Here is a 22,031-nt window from a genome sequence, read left to right as displayed (position 1 = left end):
TCCCCAGTCCTTGTGGTGTCAGACACCTGTTGCTTTTGTTGTCATTGTGTTCTCCTCTTCTCTCATTCTTTCTTCTTGACACAGAGCGCCTGCTTTCTCTTACTTTCGCTGCCGCCATATGAAATGTCTGTGATCTGAAACTGACTGTTTAAAAAAAAAAGGGTTCTTTCAGCTGTTGTATATTGCATTTTTTTTTTGTTTCTGATTTCTTTGTTCTTCTCCTGATGCATGCTAGTCTCACAAGCGACTTTCCAAAGTAAGCATTACTCTTTTCTGTTCTTTAACCCCACCCCACCTCCATGTCTTGTGAGCTGTCCTGTGCCCCCTCCACCCACCTCTTCCATCTGAACACACTCCCTGCAGATGGTATCCATGTTGCTATAACCTTCTCCTCTACCCCCTCTGCCACCCTGCCACCTTTCCTCTCATCTAACTCCCTGCAGGGCTGCTGGCTTTCAGACACGTCTCTCTCCCAGCTTGTCTCAGTGTGCTTCAGTCTGTTCTATCTCCTCCAACCCCTGCCCCAAGTCCATTAAAACTTCAACATAGCTCGTTGTTTTGTCTAAACTAAGAGCACCCTAATCTCTGAGATGCTGAGTATGTGCCTGAATGCAGAGGGATGGTGGCAGGCGGAGACTGTAAAATCCCTTCGGCATCCCTTTCCACCACTCCTGTGTGACATTACTTTTTGATGACCCTAGAGCTTTCTACATCAGAAGCTCCTTTTCTCTGCCTCGCACCACGCAAGCCCAGAATACACCACTCCTCTCCTCAGACAAGACAGCAGCAGAGGCCATGTGTCACCGGTTAGTTACAGCATTCTCATATAAGGACCCTTTGATGCACGTCAGCACATTCGCTGCATTCGGCTACATTCAGCTTTGTCACGGACTATGAGACAGGCAGACAGGATGGTGTTAATGGCAGCCAAGCGACATTTGGTCAGTTGAGTTGGTGTTCAGGCGGTGTCTGTCCCATTTCACAGCACACCCAGTCGATGACATCACCCCTCAGGCCCGTGGTGTGGCCGAGTGCCAGCCCTCTCTGGTCCCACGTGAGCCCCGGCCGGCGGTCAGCAGGAGTCACATGACCCTGGCACTGTGTGCAGTCTCCCAGGCAACGTGAGCTCTGTCACCCTAGTCTAATGCAATCCAGAAACACACAGACAGTCAGGCAGGGAGAGGGGCTCCTCTCTGTAGAGGACCTGGGCCGGCGGTCCCACACCAACTAATTGGCTGGCTGCTTCAGTGATGACGGCTCTGCTCAGTCTCCCACTGTCATCAATCAATGAGGCTGTTTATGGAACTGTAAACAGTAAGCAGCACTACGGAGAGAGTACATAGAGACTCAGCATAAAGACCCATCTCAGACCAAAACACTGAGACATGGACACATCATGAAAGTAGAGTTAGATAGGACAATAGTGTGTCTTGGCACTACAAGTACGCAAACCTGGATATTTTAGTGTTTTAGCCTAGTACTCTTAGTAGACATGCAAATCAAAAACAAAGCCTTTACCCTTCTCTTGTTTCTGAGCTCTTTCCTTCATGTTGGTTAACTCTTCATTTTCTCTTTCATTTCCTTTCAGTATGACAGACTTAACCTGATTAAAGTAAGCATTTCCTGTTGCTTTAATTTGCCCATTGATCCCCTAGCCCGATTTGACCAGTGACGACCTCTTCCCATCCTCTGTAGATGTGTGATGCACAGGTGGCAATGCACAGCCGTCCTCCTCTCAGCAGCCTCCTGTGGTGTGATGTCAGTCTGCGCCCCTAGCTGTCTCCACTTCCTGTCTCAGACCAGAACTTCCTCCTCTCCTCTCTCCTCCCTCCTTAAAGTGTCACTCCTTTTGTACAATGTGTGATGTGTCAAAACGTTGATATAACATCTCAGTTGGTAGAGCATGGTTGGTTGAGTGTTTTAGTAGGTGTGGAATTGTGGGATTTAGCAGTCGGTAGTGGATTCGATTCCCATGGGGGACCAGTATGAAAAAGTACTAAAATGTATGCACTTAGATCAGATTACTCTTTAGGCTTGGTGCTACAGTCTTTATTTACTGTTCCACTAGGTTGATCAGGCCTTCTCAGTTCTGTTCATCAGAACTACTTTGTTGTTCTAGTGTTGATTGAAGCTATGTGGGTTATACCTGATAGATTTGTCTGGGTTATAGCTAGCGCTGGCCAGTTCTGGTTTGGCCCGGTAGTTAGTGAGTGAGTGAGTGAGTGAGTGAGTGAGTGAATGAGTGAGTGAATGAGTGAGTGAATGAATGAGTGAGTGAATGAGTGAATGAGTGAGTGAATGAGTGAATGAGTGAATGAGTGAATGAGTGAATGAGTGAATGAGTGAATGAGTGAGAGAGTGAGAGAGTGAGAGAGTGAGAGAGTGAGAGAGTGAGAGAGTGAGAGAGTGAGTGAGTGAGTGAGTGAGTGAGTGAGTGAGTGAGTGAGTGAGTGAGTGAGTGAGTGAGTGAGAGATAGATAGATAGATAGATAGATAGATAGATAGATAGATAGATAGATAGATAGATAGATAGATAGATAGATGACTCTGGCCTGGTTGTGTAAAGTAACTAGCCGTCCCAAGCCTTTCTGATCCTCAGGGGAATCCAGGTCAAGACACTACTGCCGTACACAAGCTCTCTCTGTTACACAGTGCACTTAATCAGTGGGTGTTAACCTGATTCGTAGTGCTGCTGACACACATCCCCAGACACACATGTGCTTCGTGGGGAAGCAAACATGTGATTTAGACATGCATGCACATTTACTTTTGCTATAAAGATGCACTTACAAACATGCAATTACACCAACTCTAAAACACATTTACAATGGCACGCATACACACACACTATGCAGACACCATAAGGCTTAAGTCGTCTCTCACGCCTCTGTCACCTTCAGATGAGATTAGCCCTGTCCACGTCAGAGCCCAAAGCCCAGGAACAGGACTGGGGCCTCACAACTCTCAGACAGGAAACACTACACACTTATCTGATAGCTGAAATATTGGATTATCTACATTCACATCTCCAAAGTATTGATTGACAATAGTAGCCTCGCACCAGTATGCCTCTTGTATGTTGTCACTGAAATGACCAAACATATTATTTGCAGTTGTCTGGTTAAGTTTTTTTATGGTGTCAAGAGGAAGCCATTTTGTTCTACTCCTGCTATTTACTACTTGACACAAACTGACATTTATTTACCGCTAAAATCGTGCTTGATTATCCTGCCCTTTATTCACCCACTGGATGGTCCCTAGCATGCCTCCCTCTCGGATCACAATGGTGAGACGTATTACACTCTCTTTATAGCCCCATAAAACAGAAGCAGGTGAGTTATGGTCCTGCCAATAACAGTGTGTATACTGCCCTCTGCTGTCAGAAAATATACAACACACAGCAGTACACAATTCATCTCTATACACAAGCATTTAGAAGCAACTCTAAATCATTAATACATCATTTAAACACTTAGAAACAAGGATAAATATATTGTACCACACACAACCCTAGCCCAATCTACCATCTGCTTATCAAATATCCATGCAAAGGAATATTTGTGAGGCCCAAAAACAACACAGAAATCAAGAAATCGATGAAAAGTCTAACTAAAATATGTGACAAGCTCAAAGGGATACAACTCTGTTGGATAGCAGCAGAGGCCTGTATTCATGGTAGGATGTGTCCACCCAGAGGTTGACATTCACACCTTCTATAAATACCCACTGTCGGTTTTTATTGTCCCTTGACCTCTATGTGTTCATGATATTGAGCCCTGTGGCCAAGTATTGGTGTGTCCTTGTCTCATTGACTTACACTTGTCTTTGTTCTCTCCTATCTGCTTTGCTCCTCGCTGTCTACAGAAGAGCCAGAGCTGGTACAATGTAAGTTTCCCCCTCTTCTTACTCTTTGTGTTAAGAGGTGTGTGTGTGTGCGTGTGAGAGAGAGAGAGATTATGAGGTGAAGGGTCCTAGACCCTGTTTAGAATCACACAAGGGTATATGCCAAAGGTCACTTTCATATGGAGCTCAGGCTTACCCAGGATGCTAACCAGTGGGATTTAGAGTTCTAAGAGTCTAGGGTGACAGTGTGATGGCATGCTGAATTAATCAGAAAAATGACTGATGTCCCAGATGAATAATAAATGAACCAAATCCTGTGAGGATGAATAAAAGTGTCCATTTTGTTGCAAACTCCCATACCTTACTACAGATGTGATTCATAGATGAAATGTTTGACAGACAGAGGCATCTTGTAGCGAAAGTATGGTGACAGCCTGATCCAGTGATCTCAGTCCAACACCAAGACCATTACAACAAGGTTGCCGGCCAGTGTACTAAGAGACAAGGTTGCTACATTCTAATGGGGCTGAAATGAGTTCCTTTCGTTATGATTCTTCTAAAACTGCCAAGTAAATCTACTGGATGGCTCAGTTGGCCATCTTTATGTGAGAAAGGATTTGATACCCAGATATGGTGTTATTATGAAGCCATGGTTTCTCCTATGGTGTCTCTGTGGGACTCCATTTTCTTTTCCCTTGTTCTGGTGTTTTATTCCTTTCTTTTGTTGTTCTTTGTGTCTATATATTCCCCCTCTTTCCCTAGCATGAAAGACAACACATCCTGAGAGTAAGCATGACTTGTATTCTTGTGCAACTTTTCAAATATCTCTCTGCTTATTCCTTTTTCTTGGATCGCTTGGCTGGTCTCCCTTTCCACTTGTCTGCTCCTCATCCCTCATTGATTTGATTGATCAGTACGTTGTTTCCACCTGAGAGCGAAGCCACAATATGCAGCACTATGGTGGTTAGATGACACAATGCCATGGCCACATTGTGGTTGTGTCTGGAAAAAGAGTGTTTTCAAAATGGCTGCTGTGTGAAGGGGAACTATAGGCTTCTCAGAGCTGTGATGGTGGTGATGCAACAGGGGTGTATTCATTAGTCGGAGACCGTTGCAAAACATTTCGTCTTTTGCGAAAATTTCACCAACGGAAACTGTTTACTCCAAACGGAAAATGTTTTGCCATGTTTTTTTGTCATTTTTGTTGTTTATTTTTTGAGGTAAACGAAAACGAGAGTTTCTAATGGACGAATTCTTGTATGTCCCTCCCTGTTTCGTTCCGTTTGCTTCCATTTTGTTCCTAGAGTAAACGGTAAACAGTTTCCATTGCAAAACGGTCTGCGGCTACTGAATACACCCGAGGTGGTAACAAGTCTGCTCAGTGTATCATACTAAACCCACGGACCATGGTCAGTGTCTGGAGCAGCCCTGAATGCCTTGAATGACAGGGGAATGGAGCATGAGACTGGTTAGCATGTTCCAGTCCTCCTACGTCTTCAAATGTGTTCGTTTTGTCATTATGGACTCATTTATTGGTGGGGCATTGTTGCATAGTGAAACCTGAAATGGGGATTCTCCAGAATGTTGAGAAAAAACATGGTCCACATCTAATGCTTTCTGATACTCTCACCTTTAGCTACTCACCTTCATTTCTCTACTGTTCTACCGTTACTAAAGGAAAGCATCATAATGCCAATCTAGACATGATGTTGCTCCCAGAAGCATTAACTATGTAATTATGCCTAATCTCTGTTCTGGACCATTGAAACGTATATCAGTATGTGTCTGATGCAGTGCTATACCTGAGGGTATGTGGTGGGCCATGCAGTCACTGTGTTTCTCTACGAGGCAGTGATGTTCTCCCATGGCACTGAACCTACTGGGATTACATCACAACCGTCCTGATATGAGGTCTAAGCCCAGTAGAGACACACAACAGGCCCCACCCTGCCGTATCAACTTTCCTAATGACTCTGTTGCAATGCTTTCATGGAAACTGTACAGGTCCTACGCAGGCAGTTGAGGTATTAATAAGGAAATCAATGTCTGCCAGACACCGAGTGTAGTGGCTCATAGTATCGACAGTGACTAAAGTGGCTGGTTTAAGAGACTGCTTTTCTCCTAGAGATTTGTGAGGTGAAATGTCTGCCTCCTCATACTCTCTGGTCTATGAAAACATTCTAGTTTATCTCCCCTGCATATGAGAGAGAGAGAGAAGGGGGGGAGACATGTTTACTCTGAGGTAGATTCTCACACAAAGGACACCACTGTAGATCTCCTAACACATATGTTTTACAGCAGTGTGTCTTATGCAGGACAGGGTGAATAGTCAGCGACCCTGGCTTGGCTGTGTTTCTAAACCAGCCAGCACCTCTCTGCTGAGCTGTTCCCACATCTGGTTCTAATCAACAGACTCTCCACCCTCCCAGCATCAACAGACCATTGGCAGGGAAAGTGTCAAAGAAAGGTGTGTTTCAGATTGAGACAAAAGTCTTCACACACACATTCATGCACACTCCCTTGACAGTGCCACTTACAATAGCTATACACATGCATACGCCTTCCTGGTCACTCCTCTCTAGAGTGGTTTTGTAGCAACCTACGGACAGTGGGGTGAGAGACTGGCCTCATTGTTTGTGTGGGGATAGACAGTAAACCAGCCCTGAAACGAATGGGGCCACACCCTGGTTGACTGTGCCGGTCTCCGACATCTCTCCCTGTTTACCCAGCAGGTTAATGATTAACCGCCACCTCGGGGACTGTCTATATCCCCATCACCACCTGGCAGCTACACTGTCCTAGGACTTGTCACATTGTCACCTGGAGAAGATGGGAGATAGTCATATCAATAGCTTCTGCATTTGCTTTAGTCTTCATTTTCCTTTTTAGGAAAAGCTCTTGGAAAAACTTTTAATTCAGATACTACTCGATTATCTGACTGTTTTTCTTGGATGCAGTTTTCGAAGAGAGTGAACTTGCATGGCTCGCAAACGTCTGATGAAACCTTATTCACGGGATGCAGAGGCATTTTCAACAGGACGAAAGCTGTTCACGTCTGAGAGGGATCTGTGAATGATCTGCACTGTTTTCAATAGTGTGCTGAGGATTATTTTGCTTCAGTTTCCTGGAGCTTATTTCTCCTCACTGATTTGGCTAGATGTTGAGGGGGGTTGTGGAAATTGAGTAAGCAGGAAAGGTGTGGAATTTGTGGCGGAATTCCAGGGCACAATTCCAACCACAAGTGAGCCTAATGGAGTGCCAAATGTAGCCACAGTTTTTGTTTTGTTGCTGTTGTCGTGTCCACCTCCCACCACTGTGCTGATAGGTTGTTTTACCCAGCTCAGAGTCAGACGAGAACCAATCTCTGTGCCTGTCTATCTAGTCTGATCGTAGTTACTGACAGGGATCTGGTTTCAGGAGTGCATTACTTGACCTTAAGGGACAGGAGAGTTGTGGGGGGTAGAGAGTAGGGAAATAGGTCACAGGGATGCAGGGGGGGTTTAGTAATAGTAACACCTCTAAATGTGTTAAGCCTCTCATGCAATTGCTTTCTAATACCTGAATGGTCAACAACAGGGGAAGTGGACATACTCCCAGAGGTGCAATACTCCAACTGCATTAGACTGAGCTGTCATGCGACTCCGTGCCACACCACTCAAGATGAATGGACTTGTTTTTCTTCACGCAGCGTAGAAGTAACTGAAGGTTGTGTGCACATCTGTCCTCTGTAACTCAATCACCTTGTCAGCCAGCGAGACGGGACTGCACTTCTTTCCACTTAGGAAACAGTCTCTCTTTCTCTGTGTTTTTCTCTTTACCAAGGATATTTTTCTTGCTTTCGCTGCTGGTGTGTCTGAGCTGTGCTCACCAAATCACTCTGAGGCGTCTGGATCTGGACAGGGTAACACTGCATGCCTGCCAGAGCTGCCATTATAATAAAAGACTTGTGGCCAGGGTTACTAGAGGCCAACGGCCGCAGCTCCTCTCTGTGTTTGATAGAGACAGAGGGAGAGGGAGAGAGGACTGGAATCATGTGGCAGCAGTCAGCTGGGTCCAGCTCTCACACTGAAAGGGAGTAGCACCCAAACCGGGTCAGTCACAGCAGTCTCCAAGAAACAACCACTGGACAACAACAGCTCTGTCTGTTTGTCTGCAGCAGACCTGGACCACCCGCATTGAAATCCACCACTCTGAGGACCCCACGAGGGCACCACTGGTTTAGGTGTCCGCCCATGTGCCTGAGAGAAGTGAGTGGAATATGGAGGCTCAGGAGGCTCACAGAGGACTAGAGTCAGACTGGCAGGTGGAGCTGGATAAAGCCCTGGCTGGGTGGCTCCCACAGAATCCGGCCCGGGGAGAGTTTGGCTGGGAGTGGGGCTGGGCTGCCTTGGACCACCAAGACCAGGACTGGGAGTCAGAGGAGGTCCCTGCAGTAAGTGACTGACCCTACCCCTAGAGAGCTGATGCCAGGAGGGGTAGCGGCAGGGAGGGAAGAGGGGTGAGAAGGTTGGAATGGGCAGTTTGTGTACTGTACCTGCTCCAAGAGCATAACTCTGTGGTTCCCTCCCGCAATTACATTTTGGAAAGCAAATGAAATGAAAGGCATGAGTCAGTAGCTATTTGCATTCCCATAGTACCCATGGAACCTTTCCCTGGACAAAGTAAGAAGCCTGTAGTTTAAGGGGAATAGGCAGGCTTGTGTTGTGAAACGGGGGGTCTAATACTCTTGATATGTTAGGCAGTTATAGAGAGTACTTTCTGTGAAACTTCTAGACTGTAAATATGTCCGACTCATAATCCAGCCTTTTTCCAGCCTTCAAAGTTCTCGAATTTATCAAGTTTTCTTGACAGGCACCAGTGGTTTTCATTCATAGCTTAACAGAAACAGATTATGTCTATCCATTCTGGGCTGTTCTTGTTATATGAGTATAGAACATGTACTGTAGCTAGTTGATGTTAATGTGAACAGTCTGATGTTTTCCTTCAGATTGAAGCAGCGAGAGGTTTTTCCCACGAAGGGATGAATTTTGTTACCATACTGGCAGGCATTGTTTCCTGAAGCTGTTCCTATTAAAAGACAGCATCTAGCTCAGACACATAGAGCACTCACCCCTGCACTCACACTGGCTGTGGGTCACAGCAATACTTCCCTCTTTAAACAAGCCTGAATCCAGGCCCAAGATAAGATGTACCTTAATGCCTGAGAATGTAACAAGAGAGAATGAATTCCTCTGTGTGAGAACAGAACATTTCTTCTCATGATCTACACCGACAATGGACGCAGACTATGTTTTATAAGATAAACCAATAGCTACATAAGGGTTTGCTAACAGAACAGATTTGATTTGTGTCTTTGTCCCTCTCTGTCCTACATATTAACTGTTGCGCCACAAAAAGCAGCATTGTGTGTGTTCGTATAATGATGTTACTATATATTGTTGTCTTGGGAATGTGACTCACATTAGGAATGCTCACGATGCCCAAAAGCATGCTTACTGAATGTCTTGAAGTGGCTTAATGTCAACAGGGGATCGTGCTTTTGTATAAAATGCCTTTGTGAAAATGGATGCAGTCCATGGCAGTTCAGTGTTTATATGTGAGATAGAGTGCGTGTGTTCAGGAATGTGTACGTGTGAGTCGTCCCTCTCTCAAGAAGTTATCATTGTTGCTCTCCGTCTCTCCAGGTGTTGAGCCCCACATACAAACAGCGTAATGAGGACTTCAGGAAGCTCTTCAAGCAGCTACCGGACACAGAGCGGCTCATCGTGGGTGAGTTACTAACGCAAAATACTAGGCAACTATGACCAATTCTGTCAGCAATATGGTGGATATAGGAAAATCTTTTGGTTTTGGACACGTTTGCATTGGCTGGTTGGAGTCAATTCCATTTAAACTATCAATTCAGGTAATTCATCTTTTGAATTGACTATGATGAAATAGAATTAACCCCGACCTTGATGGGTGGATGTATTCTTCCTGGGCTCTGATATTTGACCTCTGACCTGTGCTGGCAGATTACTCCTGCGCCCTACAACGAGACATTCTCCTGCAGGGCCGACTCTACCTCTCAGAAAACTGGATCTGTTTTTATAGCAACATCTTCCGCTGGGAAACGCTGGTACGCACTGGGCCTCTGCCTGGGGCTTTCTATTCTTTTGATCTTATCTATATGTCTCTGGTGTTGGTTAGTTTACAGTATTGAAATAGAATTGATTGTATTTTTATGGTTTGCATCACAGTATATATTTCCTTAATGTGGGTCAGGAACAGTTCAACAGATATATTTATCTGAATATTAAGCAATGCTGGGGGAAAAACTATTTTGCTTGCATGTGTGTGCAGCTGACAGTGAGGCTGAAGGACATCTGCACCATGACGAAGGAGAAGACAGCCCGCCTCATCCCCAATGCCATCCAGGTGTCCACAGATGGTGAGAAGGTAAGACAGGAGAGGGACTGAATTTTTGGCATTCACTGACTGAGGGGAAGCTCAAACCTTCTCCTTCGCCTTATTTCAGAGCATATTTTTGAATTATTTCCATTCTCTCCTCACAGCACTTTTTCACCTCATTTGGAGCGCGGGACAGGACCTACATGATGATGTTCAGGTTGTGGCAGAATGCACTGCTGGACAAAGTAAGCCAGCAACCTCCATTAACCTCATCACAAATAGATCTACATGTTCAGTATATTGTTACTTTTCTTTTCCATTGAATCCAAGTCTCTGCTGTACTGAGTGTCATCTCTAACCCTGTGCTCTAGCCCTTGTGCCCCAAAGAGCTATGGCACTTTGTCCATCAGTGCTATGGCAACGAACTAGGCCTGACCAGTGACGACGAGGACTACGTTCCCCCTGACGACGACTTCAACACCATGGGGTGGGTGTGGTTCCCAGATACAGATATAAACAATGCCTCATCAATTACCATGGTTGATTAAAATGCCCTTGATCTTCTGTCGGGTTATTATGAGAGGCTGGCCTTATTACTGAAGCATACACAAATACACACCACCCTCTCAGCCCCGCTTCACATCCCTCTCAGCAACACTCCAGAACTCCTAACCCTAACCTCCAGCTGGTCCCTGTTCCCCCACGGTGATGGTGTAGGTTCTGTGAGGAGATCCCTAACGAGGAGAATGAGATCAGTAATGACAACTCGTCTAAGAGCAGCGCGGAGGCCAAACACGAGGGCAGCCCACCATCCACACACAAGAAATGCATCATCACCAACAGCACCATCAGCTCGTCCATCAGCAGCGAGCCCCTCTCTGTGAGTCTCTGCGACATAATAGAGGTCAGAGGTTAAATCAATTACTGTTATTTGTTTTGATGGAGTGGGAAATGCATTTGTTATTCTGCCTATAACTTGCATATGGGGAATGTTTCGTAATTTGATAACCAAAACATGAACACAGAGCAATCCTACGCATAACTATGTACTAAAGTATCCTACAGTGTCTTTCTAGTGACTAACCCCCTCCTCCTCCCCCTCTGTGTGTCCTAGTTTGACCTCCCTCCAGAGGAGTACATCGACTGCCTCCCTGACGGGGAGCTGCTGGCCTTGCCCCTGGTGCTGGAGCAGAGCCTATTGGAGGCCAGCGGCCTGGTGCCCTCGACCTCCCTGGACTTCAACGACAATGAAGACATCCCCACCGAACTTAGCGACTCCTCAGAAACCCACGATGAGGGTACGGCTTCAATCTTCCATCCATTAACAGATTTGATGCATATACTGTATATATGGCATGAAACAGGCTCTTCAGTGATGCCGCTAAGTCTTGGTAATACTGTCTCCATATGATATTATGTCCCCAAGGGCACTTCATCTAGTGTGTGTTTCCCTCTATGGCTCTCCAGCAGGGGAGGTGCAGGCCTTCCACGATGACCTTAAAGGGAGACAGTACATCGATGAGGTTTACAAGTTCAGTGTGGACAAGATGTACGACATCCTCTTCACAGAATCCCAGTTTATGACCGTCTTCATGGAGCAGCGCAGGTTTTCAGGTCAGTCAGACATTCTGTCCGTTGGCGTTAGCATCACATTATTGTCTCTTCCATTGGTGTTGTCCTTTGACAATGTAGTGATCGAACGTGTATCCATATAACGCCACACAGATATAGTGTTTCACCCCTGGAAGAAGGACGACGCAGCGGGGAACCAGACGAGAGAGATCATGTACACCATCTCCCTGTCCAACCCGCTGGCCCCCAAGACAGCCACGGTCACAGAGACGCAGACACTGTACAAGGCCAGCCATGAGAGTGAGTGCTACATCATCGATGCTGAAGTCACCACACACGACGTTCCTTACCACGACTACTTCTACACGCTCAACCGTTACATGCTGACACGGGTGGCCAAGAACAAGTGCCGGTTAAGGTGAGGAGGGCCTTATAGCAGCTGTTGTAATAACATGTGGCTCTTGAAACTATTACATGTTCATTTAGAAACGCTGCCTCAACTTAAACCAGTGGATGCCTTGTCCCTAGGGTGTCCACTGAGCTGCGTTACAGAAAACAGCCATGGGGATTAGTGAAGGGCTTCATCGAGAAGAACTTCTGGAGCGGGCTGGACGAGAACTTCCGCCATCTTGGTAAGTTCCTCTACTAGCTGTTAAGTCTGTCACACCAAATATCCAGCAACATTTAATCTGATGACCGGAAGCCATCCTAATGTATGAACGTAAAAGCGGCTTCTGTGGTGCCCTGTCAGAGTTGGAGCTGTCGAAGGTGGAGGATGTGGTTTTGGGATCGACCCGGCCTTCTCCCAAGGTCAAGGGGGTGAAGACGTCTGTGAGGCGGAGGAAGAGACCCCTGGTCCACCTACGGAGCCAGCACCTGGACGACGCCCTCCTCAGCCCCGTCACCACGCCAACCGATGATGAGGTCATCCACCGCATCAAACATGCGGGCGTGACAGGTCAGATGGCAGGGGTACACTTTTTTTTCTTTTTTTTTAAACATTTTTTTAACTTTCTTTAACATTTTTTATACTCTAATACACACTCTTATAAACTCTTAATGCACTGTAGATTCTTATACACTTTCATAAGGTACATACATTACATACACTGTTATACATTTCCACACATCAAATTGTGTTAAATATATCTAGTTGACCTGGTCCGTGTTTGGTCTGCCCCCCTCAGATTCCACTCAGACCAGGCACATGCCTGAGCACCTTCCTGGAGGCTTCTCCCTCTACAGCGTGCCCAAACTGCTGCTCATCATCAGCTTTGTGTGAGTACACTCTCTATCTCACACACACTCATACACACACACACACATGCAGTATACACACTCACTTTCAGATCCATCTTATTCATTTGTGTTTCATGTGTAGTCATTTCAGTTCAACTCTCTTTGAAATCTTTAGTAGTTATCAAAAATCTGATTCTGTGTTAAACATTTGTTTGTTTTGTTTGTCTTCTGAATGTGATTCCTCTCTCCTCTCCTCTCCTCTCCTCTCCTCTCCTCTCCTTTCATTGCTTGCCATAGGATCTGTCTAAGGTACATCTGGTTAAAGATAAACCTCTTAGACCTGACCAGGAAACGTACTCCTTCCTCATTGTAACTGGTTCATTAAAACCTCTTAAGGATCCGCCCCTTTTTTTAAATTTTGCCTGAAATTACATACCCAAATCTAACTGCCTGTGGCTCAGGACCTGAAGCAAGGATATGCATAATCTTGATACCATTTGAAAGGAAACACTTTGAAGTTTGTGGAAATGAGAAATTAATGTAGAGAATATAACACATTAGATCTGGTAAAAGATAATACAAAGAAAAAAAACATGTTTTTTTGTATTTTTCTTTGAAATGTAAGAGATAGGCCATAATGAATTATTCTAGCCCAAGTGCAATTTAGACTTTGGCAACTAGATGGCAGCAGTGTATGTGCAAAGTTTTAGACTGATCCAATGAACTATTGCATATCTATTCAAAATGTTATGTCAAGACTGCCCAAATGTGCCTAATTGGTTTATTCATACTTTTTCAAGTTCATAATTGTGCACTCTCCTCAAACAATAGCATGATAATCTTTCACTGTAATAGCTACTGTATATTGGACAGTGCAGTTAGATTAACAAGAATTTAAGCTTTCTGCACATATCAGATATGTCTATGTCCTGGGATTTTTTTTGTTTCTTACAACCTCATGCTAATCACATTAGCCTACATTAGCTCAACCGTCCCGAGGTCAGGACACCGATCCTGTAGAGGTTAATGACTAAAGCAGCTGTGTAGCTTTCATTACTCATCTTCTTTCCTTTGTCCCTTACATTCTTCTGTTTTCCTCTCCTCCTTCAGCCTGGTTTTGCTGGTGTTCCTCAACATGATGCTGTTCTATAAGCTGTCGATGCTGGAGTATTCTGCACAGCATTTTACCACCCGGCAAGGGCTGCGGATACATGAAAGGTACGCTAAGTCGCTAACCACCCATAGGTTTTTGGCATTATGCCAATTGTCTACATAATACTAGAATTGATATGACTGTGTACTTAGTCAAACCCAGACTGCATATGCCTGTTTAGTTTAATATGAATATGAACCACATGGGCTTCATCCTGTTTTCCCAACCTCAAAAAACGTGTGGCATCTGGGTGTGTTTGACAGTATGTGTGTATTTCTGTCTAGTAAACTGCCCCAGACGCAGATGGAGTGGGCCCAGCTCCTGGAGTCCCAACAGCTTTACCATGACGCTGAGCTGCAGAAGTGGAGAGAGATCATCAAATCCTCAGTGGTACTATTAGACCAGGTAGGGAACAGTGGTACTATTAGACCAGGTAGGGAACAGTGATACTATCAGACCAGGTAGGGAACAGTGGTACTATCAGACCAGGTAGGGAACAGTGGTACTATTAGACCAGGTAGGGAACAGTGATACTATCAGACCAGGTAGGGAACAGTGGTACTATCAGACCAGGTAGGGAACAGTGGTACTATTAGACCAGGTAGGTAACAGAGGTACTATTAGACCAGGTAGGTAACAGAGGTACTATTAGACCAGGTAGGGAACAGTGGTACTATTAGACCAGGTAGGGAACAGTGGTACTATTAGACCAGGTAGGGAACCGTGGTACTATTAGACCAGGTAGGGAACAGTGGTACTATCAGACCAGGTAGGGAACCGTGGTACTATCAGACCAGGTAGGGAACAGTGGTACTATTAGACCAGGTAGGGAACCGTGGTACTATCAGACCAGGTAGGGAACAGTGGTACTATCAGACCAGGTAGGGAACAGTGGTACTGTCAGACCAGGTAGGGAACAGAGGTACTATTAGACCAGGTAGGGAACCGTGGTACTATTAGACCAGGTAGGGAACAGTGGTACTATCAGACCAGGTAGGGAACCGTGGTACTATCAGACCAGGTAGGGAACAGTGGTACTATTAGACCAGGTAGGGAACCGTGGTACTATCAGACCAGGTAGGGAACCGTGGTACTATCAGACCAGGTAGGGAACAGAGGTACTATCAGACCAGGTAAGGAACAGAGGTACTATTAGACCAGGTAGGGAACAGAGGTACTATTAGACCAGGTAGGGAACAGAGGTACTATTAGACCAGGTAGGGAACAGAGGTACTATCAGTCCAGGTAGGGAACAGTGGTACTATCAGACCAGGTAGGGAACAGAGGTACTATCAGACCAGGTAGGGAACAGTGGTACTATTAGACCAGGTAGGGAACAGAGGTACTATCAGTCCAGGTAGGGAACAGTGGTACTATCAGACCAGGTAGGGAACACAGAGGACAGATACAGTTACAAGCATTAACACAAGGCTAAGAATCAAATCCTCTAGGTTTTCTTGCAGGGTTACAAAGTGTGAAAGATATTTCTCATAAGAAACTATGATTATAGTTACTTGCAGGGTTTTAATGTTTTCTGTTTTCCTCTACAGATGAAAGACTCTCTACTGAACCTTCAAAGGGGCATTGGCTTAAGGGACTACAGCTCAGAAGCTGAGGAGAAAAGAAGCCGTTACCACTGACATACGAGCTTAGGCCATGAGGGCATGGTGTGCAATATAGGAACTGTTTGTGTATAAGTATGCAAACAAAACAAAGAGAGACAAGAGACCAACCGACCGCCAGGCAAGCTGGCCCCAGTGTGACAGGGACCGCCTACCGGCTGCCGTCCCCCAGCTCACAGAGGTCATGACCCCGCAAGTCAGGAAGTGCCCCTATCACAGACAGGAATTGAACAGTGGGGTTCCCACAGCACTGAGGCATCGTGGGAAGGCAACAGCTCTGCTTACCTTGACGCCACTTCTGTCTCTTATTTTTCTTTGTCTTTTAATGTTGGAAGGACATTGTACTGTCAGCCATTGCCACATGGGGAATGGAGGACAACAAAAAGCTCAGCATGTGATTTTACTCCTCATCTTAACTCCTCTCAATGAGCGTCTGTCTGGGGTTCCATTCCTGCTCTGTGAGTGTCTAAAGACAAACAAAAGAGGAGAGATAGACGAGGAAAGGGGACCTACAGTCTCAACACTTTCTATACTCCCTTGACTGTTCCAAACCGATCCTCCCCTACAGGTCCGCGCTGCAGTGTCCCTTTTATGAACTCCTCTGATCGTGGCCACAGATCATGCTCTAGAGTAGCAGGATCACCAGCAAATATATATTATAGAGTATATGTATGTCCAAGCACATTTCCACTGAAATGTCTCAACTGCCTTGTTTTTCCCCCAGGCTCAACAGTGCATCAGGGCTGGTTTCCCTAATCACCTAGAGCTAGGCTGTTGTGTTGGAATTTGCATAATGATTGACTTAGGTGGAGGAGGATACCTTCTCACAGGTACTCAATAAAGAGAAACGTTAAGAGATTGCAGGATGTTGTTGGGGATAGAGAGGATATGTAATGTGGCGTGTCAAAACATCCATGCTTGGTGGCAAATGGATCTCCTGTTAACAACAGGGATTTATGGAATTTAGAGTCTTCTTGAAGGTTTATGAATTAGCTTAACGTTGTATTGCCACTATTTTACTAGTTGGGTAATGCAGTTCATTGTCCATCAGACTTATCAACTTATCAGTTGTGGAACAGTATTTTGATCCATTTTTATAAATGATAGTTAGCCTGTCACTTCTACTTTCAAAGTACGGCAACAATACAGAGCTTTTATTTATCAGTTACTGGTGATTTGTTTTATGCACAGTGTTAATTAGTTCCATTTGTTGCACATTTATCAAAATTAGTTTGTACCGATCCATAAGACCCAAGAATGTAGTACAACTTGACCAGTAGTCTTTTCTGTAGGAAAAGACAGCATGCAGACTAAGAAGTCATTGGTACTTGAAAAAGGGATACTGCAGCAAGACAATTAGGGAGACCTGTGTTCTGACATAAGTGTTTTATTACTAAACTGTGACTATATCTCTTAAAAATGTTTGAAGATGAAAATAATTATATAAATATATTTGAAATATATATGTATATTTCAATATTGAATATTTCAAGATATATACGCATAGCATATATTAATTGTTTATTTATGTATATAGGAAAGTTATCAGAGCTCTAGCTGGGTACAATAATTTATAAAGAAAACTGTTTTCTTCAGAAAAGCTGCCAGATATGTCTGTGACATGTCTAGTATGCATGTGTGCTTGAGTGTACTGTATGTTTCTGTGTGCGTGTGTGTGTGCACATGTGTTAATTTATACAGTGTGACATTTCTATCATTCCACACATGGATGTGTCTCAACATTTCACTTCTGGCACATGTAGCCAAACTGCCTTTTATAATGCCCATGCGTTTGGATGCAGCCTTGCATTAGCCTCTCTGGCTAACAGTTTACAATCAGCCCATATGGACATCTCTGTGTCCATGCCAAGTGGCTTGACTCAACCATACACACACACACCCTCTTTGCTTATCCATATCAACAACCTGCATCCCTGCTTATTCAAAATCATATACACACCCCCACTCTCCATGTCCAGTGTTTGTGTTGGAATCTGTACACAATTCAATTGAACCATGACAGTGGGTAGATAAAGCCTTCAGAAGATGTCATTCATTTTCAATTAGCTATTTGTCATTGATTTATTGAAAGACAAGTAAATACCTGCTGGAGTAACCTCAGGTAGGCAATGTCTGAAGTGTAACCCCTAGCTGCGGCATAAGCTCAGTGATAAAATCACTTCCAAAAAGAGAAACAGTACTGCACTTTAAAGACCTTCCAAATGTTGAATGAAAGAAATTCAGTGGTATTGCAGCCCTTATGTTATAGTGAAACGGAAGCCCTTTTTGCATTCTAAAAATTATTATGTGTATCCAATATAATAGAATGCTTACTCTGTAACTTTGATTGAAATTTCATTTCAACACATTTCTGTTCACTTGATGATGTAGTTACATGATTTTGTGAGTGACTGTTCTCGCTTAAATATTTCAGGGTTAGACCGGACAGGAGTGGGTTGTGCGTGAACTGTGAAGGAGTGGATATCTATCTCTTTAATGCAGGGGCATCAAACGAATTTTGCCTCGGGGGCCGCATTCGGGCCTCAACGAACGAGGTCCGGAGTGACGTTTTGAAAATGTGTTCTACAGTATTTACTCGCAATCAAAAAGTGCAACAAAGAAAATCCTCTATTCTGACTGTCTAGCTTTAATTTCGGTGATTGATAACAAGCTGGACACAGTCAAGAAACTGTATGAATGTAAGTCCATTATATGATTTTTACACAGTTTCGATTTGGTTTTAGTAGTTTTAAAGTATGTTGAGTATGTTTGACTCCCCGGCTTTAATGTGTGCTGGCGTTGCATTGGTGAGTTACTGAATGAGTGATCTCTCATGACAGACTATAGGCTGGATTCTAATTCTGGGTTTCCGATGTTACTGAATGAGCATGTTTTAGGCTTGGCTTTCCTGCAGCGTGTATTATTGGTCATTTATGGAAATCTTAAGATCTGAATAACAGTGATTGGAAAATATTTCTGTTTTATAGAAATCCCTTTCACAATCAAGCTATATTATACTGAAAGATATGCTGGGGTTATGTTTCAAATATGTGATTATATTTCATATGTGAAAATGTGATTGAAATGCTTTGTTTATTTTTTAAGTGTATGGACTTTTAGAGTTATAAAATTGCTTGGATTTCTAAAAATGTTTCAGTAATTGAAATGGACCATTTCAAATAATCTGAAAGAAGCACGGTAACATACCCATGGGTTTCTCATGTTAGCAACTAGAATGTCTGCATAAGATGGGTGTATTAATTGTCATTCATTCCAAATGTTAACTTAAAGTCATCTAATTCTGAAATTCATGACAATACCACAAAACATTATAACTAGTTTATAAGTATGGAATTAGCTGTTATGCAGAATTATAGCATGTTATGTGTCATATGAGTAAACATGAACTAGTTATAAGGGTATGGTTGATGTTTGTTAATGCAACAAGCTATTTATTATACCATATTGTAACAATATTCATAAAAAACACAGGCTATTCAATCATATTATTCAGCATTACAAGCAATCACCTAAAAAATATAACTCATGACCTCTCATAGATCTGATTAGCTTCTTTTTTTTTTTGCGCACGCTCTCACATATTTTGGCATTAGCAAGTATGATTGTATGATTGCTATTCTGGCTCTAAAGCTCTGTAACCAAGGCTCCAGATGTCTTGACAGCACCATTATGTTGTCTTCAACACTGCATATATTGTGTTCTTCACTGACTACATTAATGGAAATATGCCTTGTTGAATCTCTGGCTAACTTACAGTCCCAACCTTCTTGAAAATGACTACTGAACAAATGACTACTGAACACACTTTTAACACGTGTGTCTTGGCATTATCTTACTGGTGTAGCTCAGTTCAAAAACCTAATGTTTGTTTTTTAGACCTGTTTTGATCTGTAAAATGATTCTTAATTAGATTTATATATGGTATACTGTAAGTATACGTTGTGTATATCTGCAGTCTACACACACTGACAAGAGAATCAAACCTGCGCTGTGCGTGGGTTTTGACTTGCCAATGACTTTGCCTAATAGAGACTAAGATAAAGTGGCTTTCTGGTAGATGTGAAGTAGAGATTGGAGGTATGAATAAAAATTGAACAAAAAGATTCAAGATTTGTGACGTTTTCTCTTTTAAAATATATGTTCTCCTTGATGAAGCCTACAAGAACTACATCAGCAACAACAAGGCAAAGACGGGAACATTGGTGAGTGAAACATAGTTTAGGATTGTCTTGATGAATAAACTAGCTAGATTCTGGGGTTCTTACAGTTTTGATTAATAACAACTTTTATCAAGCACATCTGGATATACTATATTTAATCTCTGTTAACCCAGAAGTCATATTTTGCGTAATTTGGTCAGCTGCGTGATTCATTTGTGTTTATACGCGTTAGAACGAAGTCTCCACCCTTGCAAAAGGAAACGCAGACACGTCGCAGGGGATATAAAACTGAAGCATCCGTTTTGAACGTTTTCTCAACACCTAATCATTTTCTCATCGATTAATAAACATCTGACCTCAATACTTTTTTATTCTCCCAAAACTAGAATATGTTACGAACACAGTGCACCAAGTTGTATAGACTTGACGCTTTGCCAAAGTTTTGAAAAATTGCGTTGTTTACAAGCAGTGCACAGTCGAAATTGGTTTGTGCACACGCGCACTTCATAGAGGAGCCGTTCCATGACATAAATATGCAAATAGTTCTACAACGCGCCAATAGGATCTCGCTAGCTCATGCTTGTCTTCCCCTCATCTCCCTACTTGTTCTGCCCACTATGCTTCATTTGCTCCACTGTAAACGACCCAGATTAACTAACTATGGTTAGTTATAAATATAATTCAAGAAACGCTCAGCCATGCCCTTGCGGCATGGTAATGCAATTATTATTTAGTCCACAAGGTGGGGACATGGTTCATCTACGCATACTAAGTAGGCTGTCAATGAAGGACGGATTTACGTGTTTTTTAGAATAATGCCATCCCACGCTTGTAGTACTGGATACATATTTACCAGACTAATATTACGCTATGTAGCCTGTAAAATAAATATACCTCTAGAGCTATATACATGTGTGGGTTGTTCCTGCTTCAGCCATTATTCTACAACAACACATCAGTAATTAATTAGTACAGAAATCCCCATGCGCACAACAAATTCATTACTCAGACCTTCTCAAAATGTGTCAATATTTTGACTATCAGATTTCAGAGTTCACTGTTCTCCTTGCAAAAGCAGTTCCTTATCCTCAAAGACCTTTCTTGACATTCAGAAATGTGTATTGCGGGAACATGTTGCGGGACCATATGTACACCAATGTGATACTAATATATTTTTGCACTTTTTCTCATTCAAAATTGTATATGGGTATTTCTATGAAATATATATTTCTATGAAACATACACAAGTGTTGCTATTTTGGTAAGACCCAGATTCAGACGTAACAAAGTAACAATGTTTATTAGAGCAATATAGGCAAAGGTACAGAAAGGCAGGGTCAGGCAGAGGTCGGAAATCCAGATGGGGGCAAAGGTACAGGATGGCAGGCAGACTCAGGTAGAGTGGTCAGGCAGTAGGTTCAGGGTCAGGACAGGCAAGGGTCAAAAACCAGGAGGTTGAGAAAAAGAGGCTGGGGAAAAACCAGGAGCTGACAGGACAAACGCTGGTAAGCTTGACAAACAAGATGAACTGGCAACAGGCAAACAGAGAACACAGGTATAAATACACAAGGGATAATGGGGAAAATGGGCGACGCCTGGATGGGGTGGAGACAATCACAAAGACGGGTGAAACAGATCAGGGTGTGACAGAACAAGCTAATATGTCTTACATAAAGGGGGAATTTCAAGGTAATTGAGTTACCATGTTTCTCTTAAAATGAGTATTTTGAGCCTCCACATTTTAAGTATGTAATTTTTATCTCTTTGAAGTTATATTTAATTTGTATCACAGTAATGTATGGAATAATTAAATAAAAAATGTCTTTAATACATTTTGTTTTACAATATTTACCCAAATATATACAAAGACATACAGACGTGAATAATGAGAGTTTTTTAAAATATATTTATTTATTCAAATAAATATACTTTTGAAATAAAAAATTTAAGCAAAGAAAATAAAAAACTAAATAGAGAAATCCACCATATTTTCAATGGGTGATTGCCACCGCTCTTGTTGTCAAGGCTGGC

General features: G+C 43.3%; 1 protein-coding gene across 18 annotated transcripts in view; it reads left to right on the top strand.

Annotated features, from left to right (window-relative positions):
• LOC129831871 (protein Aster-B-like) overlaps positions 1–19,948 on the top strand; it is a 163,974-nt gene extending 144,026 nt beyond the window's left edge. For 9 of the 18 annotated variants that reach the window (XM_055895399.1, XM_055895389.1, XM_055895406.1 and 6 more), the window contains 18 exons: positions 236–256; positions 3,865–3,885; positions 4,606–4,629; positions 9,528–9,612; positions 9,858–9,961; positions 10,186–10,281; positions 10,398–10,478; positions 10,605–10,720; positions 10,951–11,137; positions 11,348–11,531; positions 11,701–11,847; positions 11,959–12,223; positions 12,334–12,437; positions 12,557–12,763; positions 12,993–13,083; positions 14,155–14,262; positions 14,482–14,602; positions 15,748–19,948. In XM_055895399.1, the coding sequence (XP_055751374.1) occupies positions 236–256; positions 3,865–3,885; positions 4,606–4,629; positions 9,528–9,612; positions 9,858–9,961; positions 10,186–10,281; positions 10,398–10,478; positions 10,605–10,720; positions 10,951–11,137; positions 11,348–11,531; positions 11,701–11,847; positions 11,959–12,223; positions 12,334–12,437; positions 12,557–12,763; positions 12,993–13,083; positions 14,155–14,262; positions 14,482–14,602; positions 15,748–15,837 (2,052 nt within the window). In that variant the 3' untranslated portion in view covers positions 15,838–19,948. The remainder of the gene's footprint in view (positions 1–235; positions 257–3,864; positions 3,886–4,605; positions 4,630–9,527; positions 9,613–9,857; positions 9,962–10,185; positions 10,282–10,397; positions 10,479–10,604; positions 10,721–10,950; positions 11,138–11,347; positions 11,532–11,700; positions 11,848–11,958; positions 12,224–12,333; positions 12,438–12,556; positions 12,764–12,992; positions 13,084–14,154; positions 14,263–14,481; positions 14,603–15,747) is intronic. The other 9 variants (XM_055895394.1, XM_055895390.1, XM_055895392.1 and 6 more) reach the window with 9 other exon arrangements.
• The last annotated feature ends 2,083 nt before the right edge of the window (positions 19,949–22,031 follow it).

This window comes from Salvelinus fontinalis, chromosome 33 (genome assembly GCF_029448725.1).
Source record: "Salvelinus fontinalis isolate EN_2023a chromosome 33, ASM2944872v1, whole genome shotgun sequence".
Classification (NCBI taxonomy): domain Eukaryota; kingdom Metazoa; phylum Chordata; class Actinopteri; order Salmoniformes; family Salmonidae; genus Salvelinus; species Salvelinus fontinalis.
This window is presented reverse-complemented; position numbering and strand designations above follow the sequence as displayed.